At 42.9% G+C, this 27,664-nt stretch overlaps 3 protein-coding genes across 4 annotated transcripts; 1 reads left to right on the top strand and 2 right to left on the bottom strand.

Annotated features, from left to right (window-relative positions):
* The first annotated feature begins 134 nt into the window (after positions 1 to 134).
* Positions 135 to 25,016, top strand: LOC114302600 (nuclear pore complex protein NUP98A). 2 transcript variants are annotated; one of them, XM_082914728.1, is made up of 9 exons: positions 135 to 444; positions 6,488 to 6,658; positions 8,430 to 8,975; positions 9,073 to 9,300; positions 9,404 to 10,238; positions 20,522 to 20,660; positions 21,743 to 21,862; positions 21,971 to 22,151; positions 24,104 to 25,016. In XM_082914728.1, exons 1-9 carry the CDS (start codon positions 426 to 428, stop codon positions 24,733 to 24,735), a joined length of 2,871 nt encoding a protein of 956 aa, XP_082770854.1. In that variant the 5' UTR covers positions 135 to 425; the 3' UTR covers positions 24,736 to 25,016. The 2 variants fall into 2 exon arrangements, with proteins under 2 accessions (XP_082770854.1, XP_082770855.1); XM_082914729.1 differs by having other exon boundaries at positions 274 to 444; positions 6,755 to 8,975.
* A 250-nt stretch (positions 25,017 to 25,266) lies between these two features.
* On the bottom strand, positions 25,267 to 25,976 carry LOC114302601 (heavy metal-associated isoprenylated plant protein 2). Its single transcript, XM_028247649.2, has 3 exons — positions 25,890 to 25,976; positions 25,728 to 25,803; positions 25,267 to 25,636 (listed from the first exon to the last, which is right to left on the bottom strand). The coding sequence occupies exons 1-3, from the start codon at positions 25,899 to 25,901 to the stop codon at positions 25,371 to 25,373; spliced, it is 354 nt and encodes a 117-aa protein (XP_028103450.2). The 5' UTR covers positions 25,902 to 25,976; the 3' UTR covers positions 25,267 to 25,370.
* A 1,017-nt stretch (positions 25,977 to 26,993) lies between these two features.
* LOC145819582 (heavy metal-associated isoprenylated plant protein 2-like) lies at positions 26,994 to 27,442 on the bottom strand. The gene is made up of 2 exons (XM_082913540.1): positions 27,268 to 27,442; positions 26,994 to 27,172 (listed from the first exon to the last, which is right to left on the bottom strand). Exons 1-2 carry the CDS (start codon positions 27,353 to 27,355, stop codon positions 27,039 to 27,041), a joined length of 222 nt encoding a protein of 73 aa, XP_082769666.1. The 5' UTR covers positions 27,356 to 27,442; the 3' UTR covers positions 26,994 to 27,038.
* Between the last annotated feature and the right edge of the window lie 222 nt (positions 27,443 to 27,664).

The raw sequence follows: 27,664 nt of genomic DNA, 5'->3' as shown, positions 1-27,664 counted from the left end.
AAACCAAACATATCAAATTAGACTCGACGGATTCAATTTGTGGATTTTACGGTTGCTTTGCTCAATAGTAAGGCCTCCAATGAAAAGATCAAAATCGAAATGTGTGGGCAACATATCATAATAAACTAAAACAAGAGGACTGAATTGGAAAAATTCACAAAACGAACACGCTTTCGCATATCGATTGTAACGGTTAAGTCGGTTCGAGGTACACTGAGAGAATACGCTATGTTGGCTTCAAAAGTAAGCAACTCGGTGGTGGACTCGCTCTCTGACTCACTCATCTATTTATATTGAAGTACGCTACGTTGGGTAGCACATTGTTCCAGCAGCATATTCTCAAATCTCTTTCTGGGTTTCTTGTTATCTGTTCGACTCTGTCTCTGAATCGCTTTGATTCCTTTTTTTTCCCAGGCTCTCTCAAGATGTTCGGTTCCACTACTCGTAAGTTCTTACTCTGTATTTCAGAATCTCTGTATAAGTAAAACCTATTTAAATTCAATTCAATTCAAATTAATGCACTTGTATTTGCATCTAATTGGAATGTTCTTATTGAGATAATGTTGGTTTATTCAACGTTTGTGGCTGATTTTTGGGATTTTGATACACAAATTTTGAATTTGATGTCGGTTATGTGCGTTGAAGTTGTTTTTTTTTTTTTTTTCCTTAAAGAATATGGTGGTAATCTTCTTATTTTTCTTGTTTGGTAAGAAACGAAAAATGTTGAGAAACTATTCTTGTGTTTATTCTAACAATTATTATACTCTAATTCTATGCAAAGATTATTGCAATCTCAATTTCATAATAGTTTTTGGAGTAGTTTGGATACGTGAGCTTGAGTGTCCGAAAAGTATCCAATACTTCTTAAAGTTAATGGATACTTTTAGGAAGTGTCTGCTACGAATTCGTGAGTATCTGAAGAGTATCCATATCTGATATGGGTTCGACTCACTTTTAGAATTATCTGTTAGAATATTGTATAAATATAGTGTTTGCTTTCGGCTGTTAGAATATTGTATAAATATAGTGTTTGCTTTCGGTGTTAGAATAGCTTTAGCATAGCAGACTTCATTATATTATTAATTGTATAGTGTTTGCTTTCGGTGATAAGTGTGGTATCCAATGCCCCTTTCTCTCTCTATAAAGAGAGCCTTCATCCCTTTGTAAAACACACAACATAATACAAACATTTCAGAGTCTCTCTCTCACTCTATAGCTTCTCTCACTCTCTCAAACTAATCTTACATGGTATCAGAGCCCAGTGTTACATTTCTGGCAATTTTCAATTTTTGTGTTTAGTCCCGTACACAGTGGCATACATCAAAACGCTCGGAATTTTCTCACGATTCCAACGGCACCTAGCCCGTTCTCAGAACACCCTCCACGCGCCCACACGCGCCGCCTTTACCTTCGGCGCGTCACCAGCTCCGCCACCACTCTCACACGCGCCCGCACGCGCCATCTGTTGCCACTCACCTTCGCCACGCGCCTCCACGCGCCCACACAACCGCGGCTGACGTCAGCCCTGCCACTCCCGTACGCCGCGCCTGCTATCGTGCGCCTTTCGTGCGCCGCTTCACTACATTGCACCCGCGTGCGCCAAAACGGCTATTGTGCGCCGCGCCTGCGCCTGTTTCGCTACCGTGCGCCGCCGCCTTTCTGCTAACGTGCTCCTCCCTGCACTCTGCTAACGTGCGCCGCTGACATCATCGCTGACATCATCTCTGTCCAGCAGCCTTTTCTGGCTATTTTCGACCTTCCGGACTCACTGGTACACTCTGTTTTACCAAATTTTGCTCCTACAGGTCTCTTCCTGTTGCTTTAATCCTACTTAACTAGTATTATGGATCGTCTTGACACCTCCCATCCCATTTCCGTTATTCTGAATGGTTCAAACTATGTTCTGTGGGCCCAAGCCATGTCTTCCTTTCTTAAAGGCAAGAAGCTCTGGCGAATTGTCACCGGGGATGTGACTAAACCAGTCAAAGACAGTGCCACTACTGAAACTCCTGTTCTTACTGCTACATATGAAGACCGACTTGAGGAATGGGACAGTAAGAATTACCAAATCATTACCTGGTTTCGTAATACCTCTGTTACCTCTATCAGTCTTCAATTTGGCCGGTTTCAGCTTGACTCTGTAACTACTCCTGCGAAAGACATCTGGGATTTTTTGAAAGAACGATACCAGACTACTGGTCTTGCCCATCAATATCAACTTCAGAACCAACTTCACCGCATGCGTCAAGAATCCACTCAGTCCATTAATGACTTCCTTTCTCAAATATACTCTGTTTGGGATCAGCTTGCTCTTTCAGAACCAACCTGGCATGACCCCGAAGATGCAGTTTTATTTACTAACCATCGCAACCAGCAGAGGTTGGTGCAATTTCTCATGGCTCTTACCCCCTCTTTTGAGCCCGTACGTGCCTCTCTGCTTCATCGCCATCCCTTGCCCACTCTTGAACAAGCCATTTCTGAGTTGCTATCAGAGGAGACTCGTCTAGGTACTCTTCAAACTCATCATGTGGACTCTGTTCTTGCCACTCCTCCGTCCCGGCCATCATTTACCCAGCGGACAACTGCTTGCCTCTATTGTCAGAATCGGGGCCTTCCTTCAACCCATCTCCTGGTCAATTGCCCCGTCAGATCCTGCCGCTACTGCAACAAACTTGGTCCTGGTCATCTGCAACAGGATTGTTTTCGCAATCCATCTCGCTCATCCTCCAATAGCCACTCCTCTCGCGGTGGCTCTTCCCGGGGAAGTTTTCATCGTTCCGGCAACCAGTCTCATCACACTGCTACTTCTGCTTCCGGGAATCAGTCTTATCACACTGCTGCTGCTGCTTCCGGGAATCAGTCTCATCACCCTGACACTGCCCCCTCTGTAGGGTTCTCTGAGTCACCTGCTCCATCTACCCCTCACTTTTCTCCAACGGATGTAGAGGCCATGCTCAAACAACTTCTCTCCTCATCTGGTACACCTCCTCCTACTGCTTTGTCTGTCATCCCAGGTAACTCTTCTTGGTATTTTGACTCTGCCTGTTGTAATCATATGACCTCCAGTTCTACTATCTTTTCTTCCTTATCTTCATCTCCTCATATTCCCTCAATACATACTGCTGATGGTTCCCTCATGTCTGTTCGTCATGTTGGTACTGTTTCCACCTCTTCTTTATCTCTACCTCACGTTTATCATATCCCTGCTCTTACCTTAAACCTTATTTCCATTGGTCAATTATGTGAACTTGGTCTAACTGTCACCTTTTCTGCTACTGATTGTTTGGTACAGGACCCTCAGACAGGGCAGACTATTGGGATCGGCCGTAAGCGTGGACGTCTCTATGAACTCATTCACCTTCATGTTCCTGCCTCTCCTCAGATTGCTGCTCCTACATCTACTTCCTTATTATCTCCCTTTCATCTTTGGCATTGTCGCTTAGGGCATATTTCTGTTACTCGTTTAAGGTCTTTGGTTTCTAGTGGACAGTTGGGTCATGTAATTCCCGATAATTTCGATTGTATACCCTGTCAACTTGCCAAACAACCTGCTTTATCATTTAATAAGAGTACTTCTGTTTCTCTTGCCCCTTTTGATCTTATACATTCGGATATTTGGGGGCCCTCCCCTACTACTACTATGGGGGGATCCCGCTATTTTGTTGTTTTTATTGATGATTTTTCCCGGTTTACTTGGCTTTTTCTCATGAAAAATAGGTCTGAACTTAAACACATTTATTATCGATTTGCACAAATGGTTCACACCCAATTCTCCAAAACCATCAAAATTTTTCGCTCTGACAATGCTATGGAATATCGGGATTCAGATTTCCTTTCCTTTCTTCAGCATCATGGTACACTGCCTCATCGTTCTTGTGCTGGCACGTCCCAGCAAAATGGCCGCGCTGAAAGGAAACATAGGCATATTCTTGACACTACTCGCGCTCTCCTTCTCTCTTCTTCCTGTCCTGAAAACTTTTGGGGAGAAGCTGCTCTCACTGCTGTTTACACTATCAACTGTGCTCCTACCCCTGTCATCCATAATCAAACTCCCTTTGAACGTCTGCATGGCACTCCCCCTCCTTACGCCAATCTCCGGGTTTTTGGCTCTGCTTGTTTTGTTTTACTTCAATCCCATGAACACACCAAGCTTGAACCTCGCTCTCGTCTTTGTTGCTTTCTTGGGTATGGAATTGAACATAAAGGTTTTCGCTGTTGGGATCCTCTCTCTAAACGTCTTCGTATCTCCCGCCATGTCGTTTTCTGGGAACACCAAATGTTTTCCTCGCTATCCTCCTTTCACTTACCCGGACTTTCCACTACTGCACTGTTTACTAATCCTTCCATCGATCTTTTCTCTGCTGAATTTGATACAGGTTCCTCCTCCATCGAGACGCCCTTGCTCATCCCTGATCCTGTCCAGCCTGCTCTACCTGAAGGTCTACCTCTGGTTGCCACACCTCCTTCTCCACCGACTCTTCCTCCCACCGATCCTCCTACGGGTCGACCCCACCGGGTAACTCAACCTCCTATTCATCTTCGTGATTATATTGTTGGATCTGCTGCCTTCTCTACTTATGAACCTACCTCCTATCGTGAGGCTTGTACTAATCCTCTTTGGCAGCAAGCTATGACTGATGAACTCCATGCCTTGGACAAAGCTCATACTTGGGATCTTGTTGATCTTCCTCCTGGCAAGACTGCGATTGGCTGCAAATGGGTTTACAAAATCAAAACACATTCTGATGGCTCTATTGAACGCTACAAAGCTCGTCTTGTTGCCAAGGGTTTCAACCAAGAATATGGCATTGATTATGAGGAGACATTCTCTCCTGTTGCTCGGCTTACCTCTGTTCGCAGTTTACTTGCTGTTGCTACTGCTCGCCACTGGGGGCTCTTTCAGATGGATGTCAAAAATGCTTTCCTCAATGGTCATCTTCTTGAAGAGGTCTACATGCAACCCCCACCTGGGTCCACTTTTCAACCTCATCAGGTTTGCAAACTACAGCGTGCTCTCTATGGTCTCAAGCAAGCGCCTCGTGCTTGGTTTGCTAAGTTCAGTTCTACCATTCATGACTTCGGATTCACCTCTAGCTCCTATGACTCTGCTCTTTTTATACGGACTACTTCTCATGGTACTACTCTTCTTCTTCTGTATGTGGATGATATGATTATCACTGGTGATGATCAAGCTGGTATTCTCCACCTCAAACAATTTCTCCACCAACAGTTTGAGATGAAGGACCTTGGTACTCTTAACTACTTCTTAGGCCTTGAAGTCTCTCATGATTCTACTGGTTCCTATTTGTCCCAGGCCAAATATGCATCCGATCTTCTGGCTCGAGCTGGTCTTACTGATTGCAAAACTGCCTCTACTCCGGTTGATCCCCAGATTCGTCTCACTCCTCTCGATGGGACTCTTCTCTCTGATGCTACTCTTTATCGCCAGCTCGTCGGCAGTCTTGTCTATCTCACAGTCACTCGTCCTGACATTGCCTATGCTGTTCACATTGTCAGTCAGTACATGTCGGCTCCTCGCACTCCCCACTATACTGCTCTACTCCGTATCCTTCGCTACCTCAAAGGCACTATGTTCCATGGTCTTCACTTCTCGGCTTCTTCCTCTCTTGACCTACGTGCCTTCTCTGATGCTGATTGGGCTGGGGATCCTACGGATCGACGCTCCACCACGGGCTTCTGTTTCTTCTTAGGGGATTCTCTTCTTGCTTGGCGTAGCAAAAAACAATCCCTCACTGCCCGCTCTAGCACCGAAGCTGAATACCGAGCTCTTGCGGATACTACTCAAGAACTTCTCTGGCTTCGCTGGCTCCTTGCTGATATGGGTGTTTCTTCATCTGCTCCTACGCCTCTCTACTGTGACAATCAGAGTGCCATTCAGATTGCTCACAATGATGTTTTTCATGATCGCACCAAACATATTGAGATTGATTGTCATTTTATTCGCCAGCATGTCACCTGTGGAACTGTTCATCTTCTTCCTATTGCTTCAGTCGATCAACCCGCTGATATCTTCACTAAGGCTCATCCTCCTGGCCGCTTCAATGATCTTGTTTCCAAACTCAACTTGGTTGATGCTTTCCCTCCTTGAGTTTGCGGGGGGCTGTTAGAATATTGTATAAATATAGTGTTTGCTTTCGGCTGTTAGAATATTGTATAAATATAGTGTTTGCTTTCGGTGTTAGAATAGCTTTAGCATAGCAGACTTCATTATATTATTAATTGTATAGTGTTTGCTTTCGGTGATAAGTGTGGTATCCAATGCCCCTTTCTCTCTCTATAAAGAGAGCCTTCATCCCTTTGTAAAACACACAACATAATACAAACATTTCAGAGTCTCTCTCTCACTCTATAGCTTCTCTCACTCTCTCAAACTAATCTTACATTATCTATGCTTCAAGTAGTAATAATCTATTCATTCCCAAAGCATTCGATTTTAGAGTATTAACTCCTTTTGGTTCCTTTACAGGACCGTCAGTTTTTGGTGGAACTTCAACCGGTGTATTTGGAGCAAATTCTTCACCTTTAGGGTCCATGTCAGCATTTGGTGCCACTTTGTCTCCTGCTTTTGGAAGTTCAACTGCTGCTTTGGGAGCTCCTCTGGCCCCTGCTTTTGGCAGTTCTCTATCGTCTTTTGGTGGTTAGTACTTGAATAATTCATTGTTTTTCTTTTAAAGTTTATTCGTTGCCTGTGTTAGTTGTTTGGCCAATCACCCACTGATTCTTTGTTCTTTAGTTTGGTCGTGGAAATAACAACACCGGTTCAGTTTCGGCCTGCAAGTTGAGATTGCACAGCCCTTTATTTTGGAAAACAGGGTTGTCTTCCAAATTATCAGAAGCAAGCACATTCATCTTGTTATTTAGACGAGAAGATGAAGTTTTACTCTATGGGAGCTCCATCTAAATGCATTTTTGTAGGATGCAGCTTTTGCAGTGCTACATGTCGTAGGGCGAAATTTCTGTGGTAGATTAGTAGGGTGTGGCTTGTTGATGACCTAGTGGCCATTGGTCCTTGACATGGGATTGGAGTTGCAGCATAGGCACAGGGATCAAGCCTTCTCAGATTTTGTAAAATTAGCCATCTGGCATCTTTAATTATATTGAAAGCATAAAGGAGTTCAAGGCTTGATGAAAGATTACGAGTTATTTATTTATTTTTGGTATGGATTGGGTACACTTGCCTTCAAGAGATCATATTGCCAACATTCACCACTCAATTCATATTAGAATGTTTTTCAATTTTCCCTCTCTAAAATTTTAGATATCCTCCCCCTAAATCTTTATAATTCCTCCTTTTAAACAAAATCCCTGGTCCCCTTTAAATGTTTATTTTTATGAAATTTGTCTTTATCTTGGGTCATGTTGACTCTTGAGAGCTTCCGCCTTTTACACATGTTAGATCTCTCACAGGTTAGATCTCTCTCTCTCTCTATATATATATATATATATATATGTGTGTGTGTGTGTGTCCGCGTGTGTTCTTCTTTCATTTTGATGCAAGAAATAAATGTGCATGTTTTGTCCAAAATGTTCATATCTTTGGAAATTATTATTGTTATGATCATCATCATCATTATCATCCTAAAATAACTTTTCTGTTTTAAGTAGTGATGATCATCATGGTTATTAACCAAAACAACATAGAATTAACTTAACAATTAAAACAATAGAAAATCAACTTTCAGATGTTAATTCTTCATATAACATGGGATCTCATTGTTCAATCAGATTTAGTTTTTTGAAGTGTTTATGGAGTGATGCGTTGTGGAATTATACCTTATAAGGGCTATAATCTCTCTCAATGTGTGGACAATGGATATTCACCGGCTATTGGGTCATTTAATATGATCAAGAAGTTGTATACATGGATACACCGTGGTTTTTGTTGTCAGGCTCACACTGTATCACCTTTACGGATATGTAGACATGAATTTGAATAGACAAAATGTGATTTGTTAGCCATACTTAATGACTTAAGTATGACTAAAAACTGCCAGGGAATATAATTTAAATAATTGTAATGACATGAGAAAGAAACACAGCATTGCTTCTATTTGAGTTCTTGCTATATTAGGGGAAAAAAAAAGAAAAAGAAAGAAGAAATGATAAAAAAACAAGAAGGCCTCTTTATGGAGTGATGCATTGTTGTTTGGATGTATATCTTTGGTTTTTGATTTGCCTTTTTGTCAGTTCTCATTGTACTTTCCTGAGAGTGTATGGTATGAGCTTGTGTGATTATGATCTCATAATTTTATCATGGAAAATTTATGGTACTGTTTTTCTTTCTTTGTAGTTATGATGCATTTTCATTTATTAGATTATGCATTTTGACTGCCCTTCTCTTGATTTTCTTATGACTGAAATTTTTGTTATGTCGATCAAAAACTTTTGTTATTGTCACATATTTGTAGGATCTTGTTTATTTGGACAGAAGCCTGCTTTTGGAGGATTTGCATCAAGGTCTAATCAATCTGACTCATCTGGGAGTGTGTTTCAACAAACTCAAACTACTTTTGGAAGCAATCCATTTGGTTCATCTACTCCCTTTGATGCATCAACCCAAAATGCATTTGGTGCTGGTAGTCCCCCAGCCTTTGGTGCAGCTAGCACATCAACTTTTGCTGTTGCAAGCACTCCGACATTTGGCTCCTCGTCAACCTCAATCTTTGGCAGCACAGGCACGGCTTTTGCTGTGTCCAGTGCACCAGCTTTTGGATTTGGGACCGGGGCTGCATTTGGTGCTTCAAACACATCGGGAACATTGAACACATCCATTTTGGGGGCATCAAACACCTCTGCATTTGGAGCATCAGACAGTCCTGCCTTTGGTACATCAAGTACCACAGGATTTGGCTTTGGTACCACTCCAACATATGGGCAGTCAACTTCAGCATCTGGCAGCAGCAGCATATTTGAAGCTACTCCATCTCTTTTTGGGACTCAGAGTTCCTCCTTTGGTGGGTTATTTTCCATATTTCTTTCTATATTAGTTCATGCTTATGTCTTTTGTTTATAACCAATGAAACATTATTATTCTCTCAATCTATTTTGCAGGAGCCCAGACAACGATGCCGCCATTGGGGACCACAAGCTTTGGACCTTCAGCTTTTGGTGGTCAACGTGAAGGAAGTAGAGTAGCCGCTTACACTGCAACTGCTGAGGTAGATGGTGGCAGTAGAACACAACCTGCTGTTAAACTGCAGTCCCTTTTAGCAATGACTGTTTACAAAGATAAAAGCCATGAAGAACTGAGGTTGGAGGACTATCAGTTGGGAGATAAAGGTAAGGCTAGCCTGTGCACGAGTGGTTTCATTCATCTTTATCTTGTCTTTTGTTATGAAAATGGTCTGTACTGACTGTTCTTTCTCATTGATTCCAAATTCAGGGGGCCCGTGCCATGTGGGTCAATCTGCAGGTGGTTTTGGCATTGGTGGTTCCACTACACAGTCAAACGCCTTTGGTCCTTCACCCACACTGACTCAGTCATCTCCCAATCCCTTCTCTTCCTCAGTCTCTTCTAATCCACTTGCTCCCCGAACCTCTACTCCTAATCCATTTGCCCCCCAAACCTCTACTCCTAATCCATTTCCAACCCAAACCCCTTCTCCTAATCCATTTGCCACCCAAACCTCTACTCCTAATCCATTTGCCCTCCAAACCTCTACTCCTAATCCATTTCCCACTCAAACCCCTTCTCCTAATCCATTTGCCACCCAAACCTCTTCTCCTATTCCATTTCCCCCCAAAACATTTTCAAATCTGTTAACCCCCCAAACCTCTTCAAATCTGTCAGCCCCTCAAACCTCTTCTCCTAATCCATATGCCTCTCAAACCTCTTCTAACCGATTTGCCCCCCAAACCATTTCAAATGCATTACCCCCCCAAACCCCTTATAATTCATTTGCCCCCAAAACACCAGCTCCTAGCTGTTTAGGCTCTGTATCCTCATCTGTTCTTGGATTCAATTCATTACTCTATAGCACATCATCATTTGCAAACACTTTCAAGACAACATCATCCCCACCTTGCTCAATTTTGACAGCATCAGGCCCTGGCCCTGCATCTGGGCCAAATAGCTGTCCGTCTCTTTTTAGCTCATCCAGCTCACCAGTACTTGGACCGTCACCCTCTATCTTTAGTTCTACTTCAGCTCTGGGAACAGCTTCAGGAATTGGCTCTGGCTTGAGTTCTGCTAACACACAATCATCCCCAGCATTTCGGTATGTTGCACACCCTTACTCAAAGGGACAAGTGCTTTGTTAATTGTATTTATTGTTATTAAATTCTTAGAGTTAGAAGAGCTGCATTTTTACCCTAATGGATTTGTTGGATGGTTTATTCAATTTTTGGTTCATCATGCATCACATCATATGTGTTTCTTGGGGTTAGGGTTAACGGGGTTTGGATGGTTCAATAGATATCAAACTAACATCAATGTCCCTAGAAATAGGAAAAACAAAAACCAGAATGCAAATGATCTTCTGCTGCTACCATGCCTCTCATCCTCCTTTTTTTTCTCTTCACAAATTTGATGACAGTTTTCTGGACCAAGTTTGAATTTGTTTGATTAAATGTATTTTCAGCTTTTGAGAAGAGGGGCTACAAATTAAAAATAATAATAAAAAAATAAAATAATAAAATTATACAAGACCAAGGCAGCAACGAAATATAAGGTTCAATAGACATCAAACAAACATCAATATCCCCAGGAATGGGAAAAAAATAAAAGTAAAAAGCCAATGATTTGCTACCATGCCTTTCATCCAACTTCTTGTTATCTTCACAAATTTAATGATGAAGATTTCTGGGCCCAGTTTGAATTTGTTTGACTAAAATGTATTTTGTCTTTTGAGATGAGGGGTCACAAATTGAAAACAAAAAGAAAAACATACAAGACTAAGGCAGTAACTGAACAGAAGGTTCAACAGATATCAAACAAACATCAGTATAGGAAAAACAAAAACTAGAAAGAAAATGATTTGTTACCATGCCTCTCATCCACCTTTTTGTTCTCCTCACAAATTTAATGATGAAGGTTTCTGAACCAAGTTTGAATTCATTTCACAATGTATTTACAGTACTTTCGGCAAAGTTGGACCCCCAAAACTGGCTAAACACATACGTTAAAGTGCTTATTGTTAAACTTTTTGAAGCCAACAAGTGTTATTTACTAGATTGTTGGAGTTACGAAGAGCTGCATTTTTACCCTAATGGGAAATTTGTTGCATGGTTCATTCAAATTTTGGTTCATGCAGGCATCACATCAATATGTATTTCTTCATGCACGGTTAGGGTTAACAGGGTTTGCATGTGTCCTCGTATTCACTTCTGGTGATATATGGATGTGTGATCAAATATAATTTTCTTCTTCGTCATGCGTTAACAAAGCAATTGAACAATCAAGTTGGTTTCTAACTCTGATACCACCATAACCGGCAAAGACAAATCTAGAAAAGGTCATGTGTATAAATCCTTGAGTGTCCTTGTACGGGGAGCAAATATTTCGGTGAGCCTGTACTCCTTTCTTCCAAGCTCCCTGTCTGTCCGATCAACCTGCGAACACAACGGCAGTGAGCTACCCGGTGGTGTGTGGCTGGAAAACCCCTCCGACGGTCAAGTTAGCACACACTTAGGAATAGAGAGAGAGAGGAGAGAGTTGAATGTCTAAGTGTATCTCACCAAATGATCATCTGCCTCAGCATGGGGGCGCAGACACGCTTATATACTTTCTGCGTCCCAAATCTACTCCCATTAGTCTCTCGACGCGTGGTGCTGCTATCCCATCTGTCAGCACAAATCCAACAATCACCACCTAACCAAACTGTCAGGATATCTTGGCGAAGCCCGGCAGACCGGCGGAATCACCTCGGCCTCACACGGCCGTGCTGCGCCGCATGCCCGAATGCTCACTAGCCGAGCTCCATACCGACCGAGCTCAGTTGCATTCCGGCAAAGCCGAGCTCGAAATAGGTCACGCGAGTAAAACAAAGGCCTTCCTACTGAGCTAAAGGCGCGAGCCTTCCTGCCGAGCAACGCAAGTAGCACGGTTCCCACCTGTGCAAGTTCAAGTAGCTCGGTCTTGGGCTTTAGCCGAGCAGCCCCATCTCCGTGCAAGCCCAAAGCTATCCTGGCCCAAACGCGCTCGGCCTTCAACTTGCCCGGCCCTTACCATGGCCCATTTCCAGCTCATAAAATCTCCCTCTCAATTGCCCCTTAATTCCGTCCGCAAAAGCGTGACTGGGATTACATGATCCAACCGGGGTAGACCCTTCCTTGGTCTGTTGTTTGCAAGACGTCAACCGCACTAATTCCAGTGCTCGGTTCCTCGATTTGCTCGGCCAACATCTCATCTCGCCTTCCTGTCTTTTCAACTTTGACGCCGCCATTAATTGGGACACGCGTCGCTCGGTTGTTGGCCTCGAGCAGCCAACCATCACGTCCCTTCACATTCAAAATTTTTGGCGGTCTCTCACTTCTATTTATACGTCTCCTCCCCTTCACTTTTCGTTCTTACTGACTCTCCTTCATTCTTGTTGATCCAGAGCTCCAGTGCCCTCAGCAGCTTCCACTCTTGCCCTCTCCAGCGTTCGTGTTCGAAGAAGCAACTTCTGTCCCTAAACTGGTAAGTCCTTCGAATCATCTTTATCGCTTTTTCATTTGATATTCCACATTCTAGGGCACAAAAACTATAGATTTTAGGGTATAGCTCCCCAAAACCCTCTCATGTCCCTTGTTCTCCTTGCTGTTCTTCAGCTCCAGTGATGAACACCTGAAGATCTGGGGCGGACCGGGCTCCAGGTCTTCTATTGATCCCAAAAAACATCAAGACCGAGCGAATTGCGAGTTTAAGGAAAACTTCTGTAGAAACTGAGGTAGGTAGAGTACTTGGTCGGTCGACCGGGCTAATATCTGGTCCGCTTAACTGGCCGAGCTTCTGAATTTACCTTCGTGACCGAGGTGGTCTGGCACTCCATCTGACCGAGCTAAAGTCAAGCTCGTTTTGCACGACCGCGCTTCCACTTACACTTGCTCTTCTTTTCTTGTAGAGTCCAAGGGGACCATACCAACTCCGAGGCTCTCTAAGACCGAGCAGCCATCAAGCAAGAGTTTGCGCCAAACCACCTCAGCCGAGCTAAAACCAGCCGGCCACACATGGGGCGCTACCGTTTCCTGGTCGACACCCCAGTCGCTCTAGCCGCGTTCCGGGAAGAATTCGGTATCCCGGACGACGTTCATTTAGAGCTCGGCGTTGAGGACACAACCCCATGAGACAGATTAGACCACTGTGCTGTCCATTATAGAAGGAGGCCTCCGCTTCCCGGTTAACCCGCTGATCTATGAATTCTTGCGATGCACCGGGCTAGCTCCAACCCAGGTCTCAACCAACACTTACAGAATAATCAACGGGATCCACGAACTGAACAACCGGCTAGGAACCAACCTAGGACTAGCCGAGATATTGCGCCAGTATACCCTCGGGCATACAGGCGATGGCCTTGCCTATTATTTCAAAATCAGACCGGGCAAGGAGAAGATAGTGACCGGCACCCCAGAAAAGGACTTGCACGACGATGACTTTTTCTGGGTGACTGGTAACTACGAAACAGCCGACGTACTGGGCTGGTTTATCAACAAGAATTTCGGCGAGATATGTAAGCCGTGCTAACTGCTCGGTCAATTTATCTTTCTTCACTATTCTGCACTTGACATTTTTTCTGCTTTCCTTTGTAGCAATCGAACCCCTGCAAGCCTACTATCATTATCTCAACGAAGCAGCCATCAGAACCGTGCTCCGCTACCACAATCGGGATTGCCACGAGCTCCTCGATTACACACCGACATATAGATATTCAGCTCCACGCCGGAGTAAAGTCACAGACTTTCTTCGTGCTCCATCTCTACCTCCCGATCCCACATTACCAGACGTGCCATTCATCCGGTTGACTGAGGCAGAAGAGATGGCCAAAAGAAGCCGCATCAAGAACCTCATCACCGTCACCTCCACCGAGATACCGAGCATCCCGACCCGCTCTCCTGCTGTCGGGTAATCCAGCGGGACCGTGGTTGCACTGGCGTCTCCCGCCGCCGGGCAAGCCAGCAAAGACAACTGCTGGGCTGGCAAAAGGCCACGTGCAGACCCTTCCGCCGAGCTAGTTGCGGAGCTTAACACCGAGCAACCTGCCGTGATAACTGACCCAACTCCGCCGTGGAGGCCCCAACTCAAGTACCGGGGTAAAGAGATCCCAGCGACAGCTTTTGTCAAAGGCGACAAGGAGCATTTGCTCGCCTTTGGCCTCACCAAAGCCTTGCTGCTACCGAGCAACGTGGTCGGCAGCGACCATGTACCGGACACTCGGCTGGTGAAATCCTCGGTCAAGTCTATGACCAGGGTAAGAACTTTGCACATTTTGCCAAAAAAATTTCCAAGTGTTTGCTCGGTTTTCTTTCTAATCGAACCTTCTTCTTGCAGGCTATCTAGAAACAACACTTGGTCATGGAGGGCATTTACCGACTTCGGCAGAAGGCCACCGACTCTGCCAACCAGGTGGAACACCTTCAAGCCGAGCTCGGCCGGTCCAAAGCATCACTGCAGATGGCGAATTCTGACAATTCAAAGTTGCTCGGCCAGCTTGGTGTTGCCGAGCAAGAGAGGAATGTGCTCAAGACCGAGCTGGAGAGGTTGAAGCAATCGAGAAAGGAGGAGCTAGGGGATGCAAACAATGCCGGCTTCAAGGAGGCCGAGGAGAACTACACTAAGCAGGTCCATGCCACCCAAGACATCTTCATCAAAGCGGGCTGGAAGGCTACTTGTGAACAGCTCGGCCAAGGACCTGATACCGACGTGTTTGCCTCTCCTCCAGCTGCCTTCCTACCGACCTATCTCGTGCGCTATGCCAACGATGTCTTCAGCGCGTTGCAGGCTGAGACCGAGGAAGAAGAAGCTGAAAACGCCGAGGAGAATGCGGAGGGTGACAACTGCCCAAATCAGGCCGGCCAGGAGAAGACTGGCGCCCAGGAGACCACAACCACGGTCGACCTGGAGGTTGCGACCGGGGATGAATTCACAGACCTTTTCCTCTAGCTTAGTTTTCTTTGTCTTTGTTTTTGTTTGAACATGTAACCGGGCTATCTGCCCCTCCTCTTGTAATTATTTTGAACATCAATGAAAAAGTTCAATTTTCATCAAGTGTTTGCACGGTCTTCAAGCTAAATAACTTCAGCCGGACAAAATACTTCGGCAAAAAAGACCATCTTGTTTAACTTATTTAACCAAAAAAGGCATCTCTGTTTGAATCATAAAGTTGAGTAAATCATCAACTCAATCAACCGGAGTAAAGCATCTCGGTTGAAGTTTCACAAAAGTTGAATAAATCTTCAACTTAGTCAACCGGAGTAAAACATCTCGGTTGAAGTTCAAAGAAGTTGAGTAAATCATCAACTTAGTCAACCGGAATAAAACATCTAGGTTGAAAATCTCAAAGTTGAGCAAATCACCAACTTAGTCAACCAGAATAAAACATCTCGGTTGACATTCACAAAAATTTGAGTAAATCATCAACTCAGTCAACCGGAATAAAACATCTTAGTTGAAATCTCAAAGTTGAGTAAATCATCAATTCAATTAACCGGAGTAAAACATCTCGGTTGGAATCTCAAAATAAAAAACAACAATCTGAATGCTAAAGCAAAGATGAGACACTTCTATTATATTGACAAAAAGAATATTACATTCTGAAGTGTGAGGCAAAAAATTCCTTTGCACTAAAAATAGTACAGTTTGAGGTTGGTCGCATTCCATGGCCGGGGTATTCCTCTTCCCTCCAAGTCCTCCAAGTGGTATGCCCCCTTGCCCGCTAGACCGGTTATCTTGTAGGGTCCTTCCCAGTTTACCCCTAGTTTGCCTTTACCTGGCACCAGGGCGTTGCCCATGACCTTCCTCAAAACCCAGTCGCCGACTTTGAACGGTCTGGGGTGCACCGTTTTGTTGTATTTTCTTGAAAGCTCTTGTTGGTAGGCGGCCACATGGATGAGAGCCTTTTCCCGGCGTTCTTCCACTAGGTCCAATTTCAGGGCAATGGTTTCGGCGTTCAGCTCGGGCTCAAAACTTTCACTGCAGAGGGTGGGCATACCGACTTCCAAAGGGATGACCGCCTCCATGCCATATGCCAAGGCAAACGGAGTTTCCCCGGTGGATCGCCGCGGGGTCGTTCGGTATGCCCAAAGAACGCTTGGGAGTTCCTCGGCCCATTTTCCCTTGGCTTTCTCAAGCCTTTTCTTCAACCCATCAAGAATAGTCTTGTTTGATGCTTCGGCTTGACCGTTAGACTGCGGGTAAGTCGGGGTAGAGTTGTAGAATTCAATCTTCAAGTCTTCACAAAATCCTCTGAATAGGCGGCCGTCAAATTGGGTGTCGTTATCAGAGATCAGAATTTTGGGGACGCCAAACCGCGTTACCACATTCTGCTAGACAAACCGTTTGACGTCTTTCTCCTTGATTGTTACCAAAGGCTCAGCTTCAACCCATTTGGTGAAGTAGTCTGTAGCTGCGATGAAGAACTTCCGGTTGCCTAGTGCCGTTGGGAGTGGCCCCACCATATCTAGCCCCCACATCGCAAAGGGCCAAGGGCTGGTGAGGGGAAGAAGTTCCCTGGCCGGCTGGTGGATTTGGTGGGCAAACTTCTGGCACTTTTCACATTTGCGAACATACTTCTGCGCGTCTGCTTGCATGCACGGCCACCAATATCCTTGCGAGATAGCCCGGTAGGCTAGAGATCTGCCCCCTATGTGACTGCCGCATATGCCTTCGTGAATTTCGTACAGGAAAGCTTCCACGCTGCTTGGGTATACACACTTGAGATAGGGACCGGTGAAAGACTTCTTGTATAAAGCGCTAGATAAAGAGAGCCAAAACCGCTCTGACTTCACCCGGACTTTATGTGCTTTCTTTTTATCGATGGGAAGGGTCCGATCTTTGAGGAAGAGGATAATTGGGTCTATCCAGGAAGGACCTAGCTCGATGCAGAGTACTTTTGTCTTTTCGGCTTCCTCAATGCTGGGCCTCGGAAGGAATTCAATCAGGAGAGGGCTGGGAGATGTGCTATCGACCATGGAAGCGAGGCCGGCTAATTCATCTACTCGCCCATTTTCTTCACGGCCAATTTGTTGGACCCTTATTGCCTGGAATCGCTTGATGTGGTCTCTTACCAGAGCTTGGTACTTCGCCATTCTGTCGTCTTTAGCTTCGTAAATCCCAGAAACTTGGTTAACCACAAGTTGGGAATCACTATAAACCATTAGCTCGGATGCGTGCATCTGAAGCGCGCTCTTGAGCCCGGCCAAAAGCGCCTCGTACTCAGCCTCATTGTTTGATGCAGGGAATCCAAGGGTGATAGAGTGTTTGATGGTCAGTCCGTCTGGCGAAATCAGAACTATGCCCAGCCCGGCACCGTGGCGGTTAGAAGCCCCATCTACGAAAAGTTTCCACATTTCGCCCACAAAGAGCTTCCAACATTCTGAGGGGTCCTGGGAGGCTTGCAGGTGGATGGGCGTATGGTCGCTCGGCTGTGCAGCGTCAGGTTCAATGCTGATCGGTTCTACTTCCTCCCCTTCTGGCGATGCGTCACCAGACAGAGCAGGTTGGTTGGTAATACCCAACTTCGTCGTCGCATTGCCGGGCTGTAGCGTCGTACTAGCTGAAGGTTCTTCGGCGGGGCGTGCAAGTTCCGCGTCGCCAACATCGCCTTGCTGTGTTACTTCGATTAAATCTGCACTCACCTCCTCGGCTGCCGCTGCAAGATCCACCGGGCAGACGGGATGAATCCCGGGTGAGAATTCAGCAACAAAATCGGCCAATGTCTGGGCCTTTATGGCAGTGCGTGGCTGGAACTTGACGTCAAACTGTCCCAATTCGACCGCCCACTTGAGAATTCGATCGGAGAAGTCCGCCCGCTCGAACAAAGCTTTGAGGGGAAACTCGGTCAAAACAATGATTGTATGAGCATGGAAATAGTGCGCCAACTTCCCGGAGGCCATTATCAATGCCAACGCAAGTTTTTCTAGCGGCAAGTATCTCGACTCTGCCGGTAGCAAGGTTTTACTTACGTAGAAGATAGGGAGGTGCTTGATTTCTTCCGACCGGACAAGCACCGCACTAACTGCATGCTGAGAAACGGCCAGATAAAGGTAAAGTTCCTCGCCGGGCTTCGGTGTTACCAACAGTGGTGCTGAAGACAGATACTCCTTGAGCTCGGCCAAAGCCCGGTCACATTCTTCATCCCATGAGAACTTTGATTTCAAAGCTTGAAAGAAAGGGCGGCAGCGATCTGATGACCGGCTTATGAATCGGTTAAGCACGGCGGCCATTCCGGCCAGATGTTGCACGTCCTTAGCTGAGCTTGGCTGCTTTAATTCTTGTACGGCTCTGATTTGTGTGGGGTCTGCCTCGATGCCTCGATTTGTGACTAGGAAGCCTAAGAATTTTCCGGATCCCACGCCAAAGGCACACTTGGACGCATTCAGGCGTAGCTTGTGTCGTTTGAGAATGGCGAATGTCTCGGCCAAGTTGGACAAGTGGTCTTCTTGATGTCGGCTTTTGACCACCATATCATCAATATAAGCCTCCATTGTCCGGCCTAGCAGAGGAGCGAACATCTTGGTCACCATCCTTTGGAAAGTTGCCCCGGCGTTCTTCAAACCAAAATGCATGACTCGGTAGCAGAAGAGTCCCCTTGGAGTCGTGAAAGAGGTGATCTCACAGTCGGGGCCATGCATGGCAATCTGATGATAGTCGCGGTAGGAATCCAAAAAACTAAGCCTGTTATGTCCGGCCGTTAGATCGGCAAGCTGGTCTATTCTGGGCAGAGGAAAGCTGTCTTTAGGGCAACCTTGACGTCGTCGCCGGACGCGAGGGTTGGTAAGTGCTATAATGCGCGCTAGACTTCTCTACGGGCGCGTCGGAATCTCCAACCTTGTAACTTCTGGTGATTGAGAGGGACAAAGTGTGCCGCTGGCTCTGACTGCCTGAACGGCGGGGTTGGGTGTGCTCACTGTGGTCTCCCACTCCAGCTACACCCTTCATTTTGACATGCCGTTTAAGATCCTCCATCTCCGCCGCTATTCTCCGGATGACGGCGTCTTGGTCCCTTAGCTTGTGTTCCAGACGTCTGGCGTGCGATTCTCTCCGCCGCCGGTGACCGTCTGGACTCCGAGAATGACCAAAGCTTCTTCTGCGCTTATCCCGCGCGTCTCTTGAATGTCCTCCTAGAGAAGTCTCCAAGTCCGCCATCGGAGGAATGGCGGGGTGTCCTTCTCTCCGTCTGGCTGACTCCGGGATAACTCCGTCGATGGCGGACAACGGAATCTCTTCGTTGTTCGCCATGGACGGCGATTAGATGAGCTGGGAAGACAAGGTTTTGTCTATCAAGTTCCCATAGACGGCGCCAATTGTACGGGGAGTAAATATTCCGGCGAGCCCGTACTCCTTTCTTCCAAGCTCCCTGTCTGTCCGATCGACCTGCGAACACAACGGCAGTGAGCTACCTGGCGGTGTGTGGCCGGAAAACCCCTCCGACGGTCAAGTTAGCACACACTCAGGGATAGAGAGAGAGAGGAGAGAGTTAAATGTCTAAGTATATCTCACCAAATGATCATCTGCCTCAGCATGGGGGGCGCAGACACGCTTATATACCTTCTGCGTCCCAAATCTACTCCCATTAGTCTCTCGACACGTGGTGCTGCTATCCCATCTGTCAGCACAAATCCAGCAATCACCACCTAACCAAACTGTCAGGATATCTTGGCGGAGCCCGGCAGACCTGCGGAATCACCTCAGCCTCACACGGCCGTGCTGCGCCGCATGCCCGAATGCTCACTAGCCGAACTCCATACCGACCGAGCTCAGTTGCATTCCGGCAGAGCCGAGCTCGAAATAGGTCACGCGGGTAAAACAAAGGCCTTCTTGCCGAGCTAAAGGCGCGAGCCTTCCTGCCAAGCAACGCAGGTAGCACGGTTCCCACCTGTGCAAGTTCAAGTAGCTTGGTCTCGGGCTTTAGCCGAGCAGCCCCATCTCCGTGCAAGCCCAAAGCTATCCTGGCCCAAACGTGCTCGGCCTTCAACTTGCCCGGCCCTTACCATGGCCCATTTCCAGCTCATAAAATCTCCCTCTCAGTCCTTATTATAAAATTTGTTAAGCAAAGAAACATACTTATTTGTGTACCATCAAGAATACGATGGACTCATTTTAACTGCCTTGAAATTAATGGAATGATTACATACATTGCTACTAGATGTCCAAACTTCATATTTAGAACCAAACCAATTTCCTTGTTTTAAACTAAAAATGCAAGATTTTTTTCTTCAAGTATATACGTTGAGATATAATGAAAGATTTGTAACTCGTTTGTTGGCTTAATGCCTTGAGATATAATGAAAGATTTGTAACTCGTTTGTTGGCTTAATGCCTTGTTCTTTGCAATGGTTTAATGTGTAATTACATGTATCTCAGGTCTTCCACTCAGAGCACTGTGGTAGTGCAGCCAGCGCCAGTTGTGAGTCCTTTTGGAGCTTTACCTGCAATGCCTCAGTTGTCAATTGCTCACCCTGGATCCACACCCTCAATTCGATATGGAATTTCTAGCATGCCTGTAAGTCTGATATCTCTAAACCTTTCTATTGTTGGATACAATAGAATGCTTTTGTATGGATTTACTTTCTTCATTCTTGATGCAGATTAGAATTTATAAATTATATGTTTTTTTTAGTATATAATTATAAATTTATAATTATTATTTAAGACTAAAATATTTAGTTTCCTATTTATTTAGGTTGCCTATTTAGTTTTCTTGTTTTAAAAAAATTAATATTTTCTGTTTTAAATATTCTTGACTAGCAAGAATATATCTTTTTCTTTTTAGATTTTCTTGATTAGCAAGAATTATTTTAGTATAAATAAAAATATAAGCCTTAGTGCAATACAGTTTATATTTGATTAAGAAAAATTGATAGTTTTCTCAATATTGTTCGTTTGTAGAAAGATTATCTCTAGTTCGGATTTGTTTGTGGTTCGATCTTGTTGTTTGCTTTTCTTTCCGATACACTTCCCTGCATCAATTCTGAGCTATGAACAATAGAGGTTGGGTCCCTCTTGGTGCGCTTAGTGAATATCTATGTATGAAAAAAAAAAATGTGGACATGTGCATGAGTATTACATTTTGACAAGAACACTGCATCTTGGGCATGACTGATTCTTAGGAATGATATATGGTTGGTTATATGTATGTGCTCTATATAAGGAAGGAACACACACAAGAAAAACTGCATTTTGAAAGGGATATGGGATATGGGCAGTGCTAAAACTAAAGAACGTGTAAATAGTTATACTTACATATTTTCTAGAGAACAGCGTGTATGTGTTTGTGATGAAAGTTTGTGGATATTGGCTTGTCAGGCCAAAAATATGAACACTTGGTGTTGAAGATATACAGCATAAAATTTCAAATGGGACCTACAAATTGAAGTATGGAATTTGACCATGCTTTCACAAAATTAGCTTAAACAAAGGCAGTTATATTTGTATAGATCCAAAAAAGTGGCAGTGTTATGTTATGTTGTGTGTAAAAACACTCATAGTACCATACTCATGTATCATATTCTGTGAACTATGTACTTGTAGCTGTCTGTTTTGCTGAAAGTGAATTTTGTGCATGACATTCTTTCTTCAAAACAGGTGTTTGACAAGCCTGCTGCTCCTGTCAGACTGTCATCCTTGCTGAGATCTCGACACTTGTCTCAAAGACGGATTAGGTTGCCAGCTCGGAAATATGATCCCAAAAGTGATGGCCCAAAGGTGAGGATTGTCAAAACACAAGTTGCATTTTACACTCTTGTAACCTGTTCAACCAAGCCACTGAGATCTTTTACATTAATGCTTCTGTTGCCCAACTGTTGTATACAGGTGCCATTTTTCAGTAATGATGGAGAAATGCCTACTGCACCCAAGGCTGGCACTTTATTTGTTCCAAGGGAGAATCCAAGGGCTTTGGTTATTAATCCTGCTGAACAATGGCCCCAGAGGCCGAACAATGAAAAAATGTCTCCACTGCTGCGTGCATCTTATGTTCATATATATAATAATGGTGAGTGCTTCCTTTTTTTATGAAGTTATAACATCATGTATGTGTGTAATTGTCATATTAGCGATCTTGCAATAATATGTAGTAGTTATGTTATGACTAAGGTATGATATTATTGAATCATGTTATGTCTTGCTTGTTAGATTCAATTCTCCTTCAGGCAAAAGTTTTGCATGCTTAGGTGTTGAATAATTAATTTAGGGGAAGCGCCGATGGGTATCCTAAACTTTCTTGTCTAGGCATTGTTTACACAAGCGACTTGTGTTCATTTTTCATTTTGTAAGGGTGTATCGTAGTTTCTATTCTGGCTTCTTTTTTTTCTCTCTCTCCTGCATCCAAGAGTACAATTGTGCTGTTTTTAAAATTTTCTACTTATACCATTTCATTTAGCTTGTGTTTGGTTAGGGGATTTAGGGAGGAATTTGGAAAGGGAAAGGAAAAAAGTGTGTAAAACTAAGTGAAATGTAAGTATATTTTATTTACATTTCACTAATCTTTTTCTTTTCCTTTTCCCTTTCCAAATCCTCTCCCAAATTCCCCATCCAAACATAGCGTTAAGGTAGAATCTCTGCAGTGGTGTCTGCACCATGCTTTAAATGGTTTCATACATTCAGCTTTTCGTGTTGCAAAATATCATTAAGAATATAAAATTGAGGAAACAGAAATCAGTTTTTTGGACTGTTTGCTTGTGTTTTTGTTTTCTGTTTTATAATTTCACTTTCCAAAAAACACAAATTAGTTTGGCTAATTGTTTCCTAAAATTGTTTTAGGATTTTTTTTTCCCTTAAAACAACCCCCGTTTTAGGGAACACCAAAAAGTTATTTTCAAAATTTTCGGAAACAGTTTTTGCACAAAAATGAAAGCAACATGAAAATTATGAGTGCTCATGAACCTTTTCGATGTTTTTGTTTCTGAAAGCACAAATATGAAAACAAAGAACATGAGAAACAGACTTCGTTCAATCCCTACATATATATGTATATATATGTCTTGTGTTGAAGTAGATTTGTCCATAATTGATGTTTTTTCTGTTACAAAATAAGACAGTTTTGGCTGATGCTGTATGTATATTTCTGTATCTTTGACATCCACCTCCACTTTGATTCTTATTAATTATAACAGGTAGAGAATCTTGTTGAGAAGTGACCAAATAATTAAAAATGCAAAAGAATCCTTTTGAAAAATGTACAAATAGTGAAATGAAATTAACTTCCTTTAATATAATTCACTAATTAATCATATTTGTGAACTGGATTTGTTAAATACCAAGCAATTTCCTTGTTTTGTTTCTGAAAATTGGGGTGATGCCCAACACTTCTGGGGACCTAAGGCGGAATCTCAAAATGAGGCCTTTTGGTTCTTAATATTAATTTAAATGCATCTATTTTAATTTATTTTTTGCAGGAGTAGTTTTTTTTTTCTTTTTCTTTTTCTTTTTCTTGAAAGCATTATACTTGATGTGGATATGTATACTAGAAGAGTATTTGCACACTACCGTCTGCAGATAGTATGCAATTGAAACTGTTAGGGATATCATGGGTGAGAGAGAGAGAGAGAGAGAGAGAGAGAGAGTCTATTGTTTTATTGATTCTACTTTTTGGTCCTTACAATAACTATTAGGCAAAGATAAAATTTGGGAAAATTATGTTGATGCTGTGATTTTTTTTTTTAAATTGCGTGACAAAGCTTTAACCAAGTGAGTTGTGTGCTTTATAAAATAGAATATATATGAGGATTAGAAAAATACGGGCCTCCTCCAATTGGGGACTTTACACAATGGCCTTATAATGACCAATATTTATGTTTGATTGGGGAAGGTGAGGGCTGTGGGTGGCGGTTGATGGTACGGTATCTTTTTTGTATTCTGATAGGCTCATATTTTCATTTTACTACATTTCATACACTAGTACTGGGTTTTGCAAGTTTATATGTATTCTTTCCAACAATTTTGCAGGGAGCGTATCTGAAAATAGTGCTGACAAGGAGGGCACTAGTTCTATCAAATCCAATCATAAGCCCAACGATCCGTGTAATATTACTTTCACTGAGAAAGAAGCCTTGCATATTATTACATCCACAGGGTGCAAAGCTGGTGAGGCTGCAATTCTGCAAGAACAAGAGACCGATGTTGAGGCATTAATGCCACAGCTGCAACGCTCTGGGTACTATACAGAACCACAAATCCACGAGCTGGCAGTGAAGGAAAGGGCCGAGCCAGGGTTTTGCTGTCGTGTGAACAACTTTGTGGTTGGACGCCATGGCTGTGGAAACATCAAGTTTCTTGGTGACACAGACGTGCGACAGCTTGATCTAGATTACCACATTCATTTTGATAATCGCGAACTGACTGTCTACATGGATGAGAGCAAGAAACCTCCAGTGGGGCAAGGTCTGAATAAGCCTGCCGAGGTCACTCTTCTTAACATCAAATGCATTGACAAAAAGACAGGGAAACAGTACATAAATGGACCTAAGGTTGATAAATACAGAGAGATGCTAATGAAGAAGGCAATAGAACAAGGTGCTGAGTTTGTGTCTTATGACCCTGTAAAATGGGAGTGGAAATTCAGGGTGCAACACTTTTAGCCGATACAAGTTTTGAAATGACACAAAAATGGACTAGTTTCGAGACCCAGTTTCTGTCATTGTCAATGCAATGAGAAGTGAGGGTTACAAAATTTGCAAAGAAAGCTTCGCCATTGCTTTGAGAAATTGGCTGCGTGGTCCTTTTTTCTTTTTGGTTCAGAGTCTACTTGTAATTTGGGGTTCATGGTGTATTATCTTTTCATTCAATTGTCTTCATTTAATTTGTTGTCTTGACTTTTACAAATTAAGGAATCAACAAAAGTATTTTTTTTCTCTCAAAATGCTCTGTGTGATATTGGCATCAGCAGATGTTGTCTTTTGGATTGGTTAAATAATGTTATTATAATTTCAAATGGATGGATTTGAATGAAATAACTCTGCAATTATAGTTATTTGAAATCATTGAAAGGGGAAAAAAAAAAAGCAGCAGCTAAACATTTTCACAAACATTTGCAAAAATGAGATTTTATCAATGACCAAATGCACAAACCATTCACTACTAAATTGAAGACTAGCATTGGTAGCATCTTCTTAGGGAAATGTAAAAAATCATTATAAACTAATTGCAGTCAATATCATGCTTAATTGAATCAATGTATATCAATAAAAGTTGACACATTAGATGCTATAATCTCTCACAGGATAGAGCAAAATGGATTGTTGTCATAGGGAACAGCATAGCTGACGGCTACAAGCTGGCATTTGTTACAACAGCAGTCAGGTATACATACAGGCGTAGGGGGTTTGGGCGGCGGAGTCTCTTTAGCCTTCGGTGGACCAACACCAGTGAGCTCTGCTACCTTTCCGGTCTTCCTCACTTGGTTTGCAACTAAAACAGGATCAACATTCCCAATAACAGTTAATATCCCCTTCTCACTATCCACCGATACCTGATCAATGCCTGTTCATTCAAAATATATATAGCATCATTTTACATGTTATAGTTCAAAACATAGTAAATTTCGACAAACTTGTCAACCCATTCTTCATACCTTGAAGTTTAGTGACTGACTTCAATACATCGCTTTTGCACTTATGGCAGTGAATGCTAACTTTCACCTCTATTTTCTGCACAGAAATGCAAAGAACAAGAGACATGAATTTGAAAGAACTAGAATGAATAATAGCGAACTTTCACTAAAACTAGGCCTTACCTTCACCATCATGGCAGCGAAAATGATCAAATTGAACTATATGTTCCCTCAACCTAGGATTAATGTTGGAAACCTATTTGTAGGAGTAAGACTAAAAAAAAAAAAAAATTAATAATAATAAATAAATAAATAAATAATGTTAACTTAGTATAGAAAGACCTTGACTTTGTTTTTAAGATTTAGAATGGTCAATATAAGGTGGTTGCACATTTAGTTTTTTTTTTTTTTTTCCTTTGATGCAGGAAAAACATGAAGTCTATGATGACATGGAGCAAGTAATAATGTGATGTAAATGTCAAAACCGAGTGGGATGTTTGTGGAAATTTAAAAGCTTAGAAAATTCTTGACAGTGATTGTTTTCTTAGAAAATTGTTGAACAGTTATTGTTTTCTTAGAAAACTGTTGAACAGTGATTGTTTCCTTAGAAAATTGTTTGATGGTGATTATTTTCCTGAAGAAGGGTTCAAATCCTCCTCCCAGCTCATGGTATTTCAGTGATGTAGACAAAGAAGTGAATTCCACAGGCCAATTCTTCCTAGGATATGTACTCAAACAACAAAATTAAGTCACTAATGTCAATGGAGAGAGAGAGAGAGAGAGGGGGGGGGGGTCAATGGAGAGAGAGAGAGAGAGGGGGGGGGGGGATTCTGACAATTCCATTAGATGTATTTTATACCATTTTACAACAAAAAAAAAAAGTGGGATAGAATTGAATCTGATTTGAAAGATTGGCATCTGCTAACAAATCACCACAAATCAGTACTTTAAAAAAGTCCATCACTAAACTATAATCTCTCTGTGATATTTGCCTCAGCAGATACTATCTTTTGGATTAGTTAAATAATGTTATTATAGTTTCAAATGGATGGATTTGAATGAAATAACTCTGCAATTATAGCGATCTGAAATCATCAAGATATATATAAAGCTAAACATTTTCCCAAACATATGCAAAAATTTGTTGCCTAAATGAGTTTTTATCAAAGACCAAAATGCACAAACCATTCACACTAAATTGAAGACAAGCTTTGGTATAGTCATTATAAACAAATTGCAGACAATAATACCATGCTTAATTGAAGCAATGTATATACTTACACAAAAATTATTAAAATTTGAACACATTGGATGCCAGAGCAATATGGACTGTCAAAGGGAACCAACACCGATGAGTCTTGCTACCTTTCCGGTCTTCCTGACTTGGGTTACGACTAAAACCGGATCAACATCCCCAATAACGGTTAGTTTCCCCTTCTCACTATCCACGGATATCTTATCAATGCCTGTTCAATCAAAATATATATAGCCTCATTTTACACATGTTAATACTTCAAAATATCGTAAATTTTCAACAAACTTGTCAACCCATTCTTGATACCTTCAATTTTAGTGACTGCCTTCAGTACCTTGGTTTTGCACTTAGGACAGTTATTAATGCTAACATCCAACTCTATTTTCTGCAGCATTTTTACAGAAACCCAAACGCAAATTCCTAGTGAATTTGAAGGAACTAGAATGAATATAGCGAAATTGCACTAAAACTAGGCCTTACCTTCACCTTCATGGTATCGCAATGATCAAATTTTCTGCAGCATTTTTTTTTTCCTTTTTTTTTTTTTCAAGTAGGCAAAAAACATGAGGTGTATGATGACATCAAGACTGTGATGTAAATGTCAAGAGCAAGTGGGATGTCTGGATTAATGAGTACGCCATCTCTATAACACTGCTTACTGATTAATAGCTTAGAAAATTCTTGACAGTGATTGTTTCCTAAG

The sequence above is a fragment of the Camellia sinensis genome, chromosome 2 (assembly GCF_055761805.1).
Source record: "Camellia sinensis isolate YWXY chromosome 2, ASM5576180v1, whole genome shotgun sequence".
Taxonomy (NCBI): domain Eukaryota; kingdom Viridiplantae; phylum Streptophyta; class Magnoliopsida; order Ericales; family Theaceae; genus Camellia; species Camellia sinensis.
The sequence above is the reverse complement of the archived record's forward strand: the minus strand, read 5'-3'. Positions and strand labels throughout refer to the sequence as shown.

Excerpts from the sequence above, each read along its gene's own strand:
- LOC145819582 (XM_082913540.1), bottom strand. The coding sequence starts at position 27,355 with ATGCTGCAGAAAATAGAGTTGGATGTTAGCATTAATAACTGTCCTAAG. Across the intron at positions 27,173-27,267 it reads GGCAGTCACTAAAATTGAAG|GCATTGATAAGATATCCGTG; the intron begins GTATCAAGAATG and ends TTGATTGAACAG.
- LOC114302600 (XM_082914728.1), top strand. Across the intron at positions 8,976-9,072 it reads GACTCAGAGTTCCTCCTTTG|GAGCCCAGACAACGATGCCG; the intron begins GTGGGTTATTTT and ends TCTATTTTGCAG. Across the intron at positions 21,863-21,970 it reads CCAAAAGTGATGGCCCAAAG|GTGCCATTTTTCAGTAATGA; the intron begins GTGAGGATTGTC and ends TGTTGTATACAG.
- LOC114302601 (XM_028247649.2), bottom strand. Across the intron at positions 25,637-25,727 it reads GTCAGTCACTAAACTTCAAG|GCATTGATCAGGTATCGGTG; the intron begins GTATGAAGAATG and ends TTGAATGAACAG.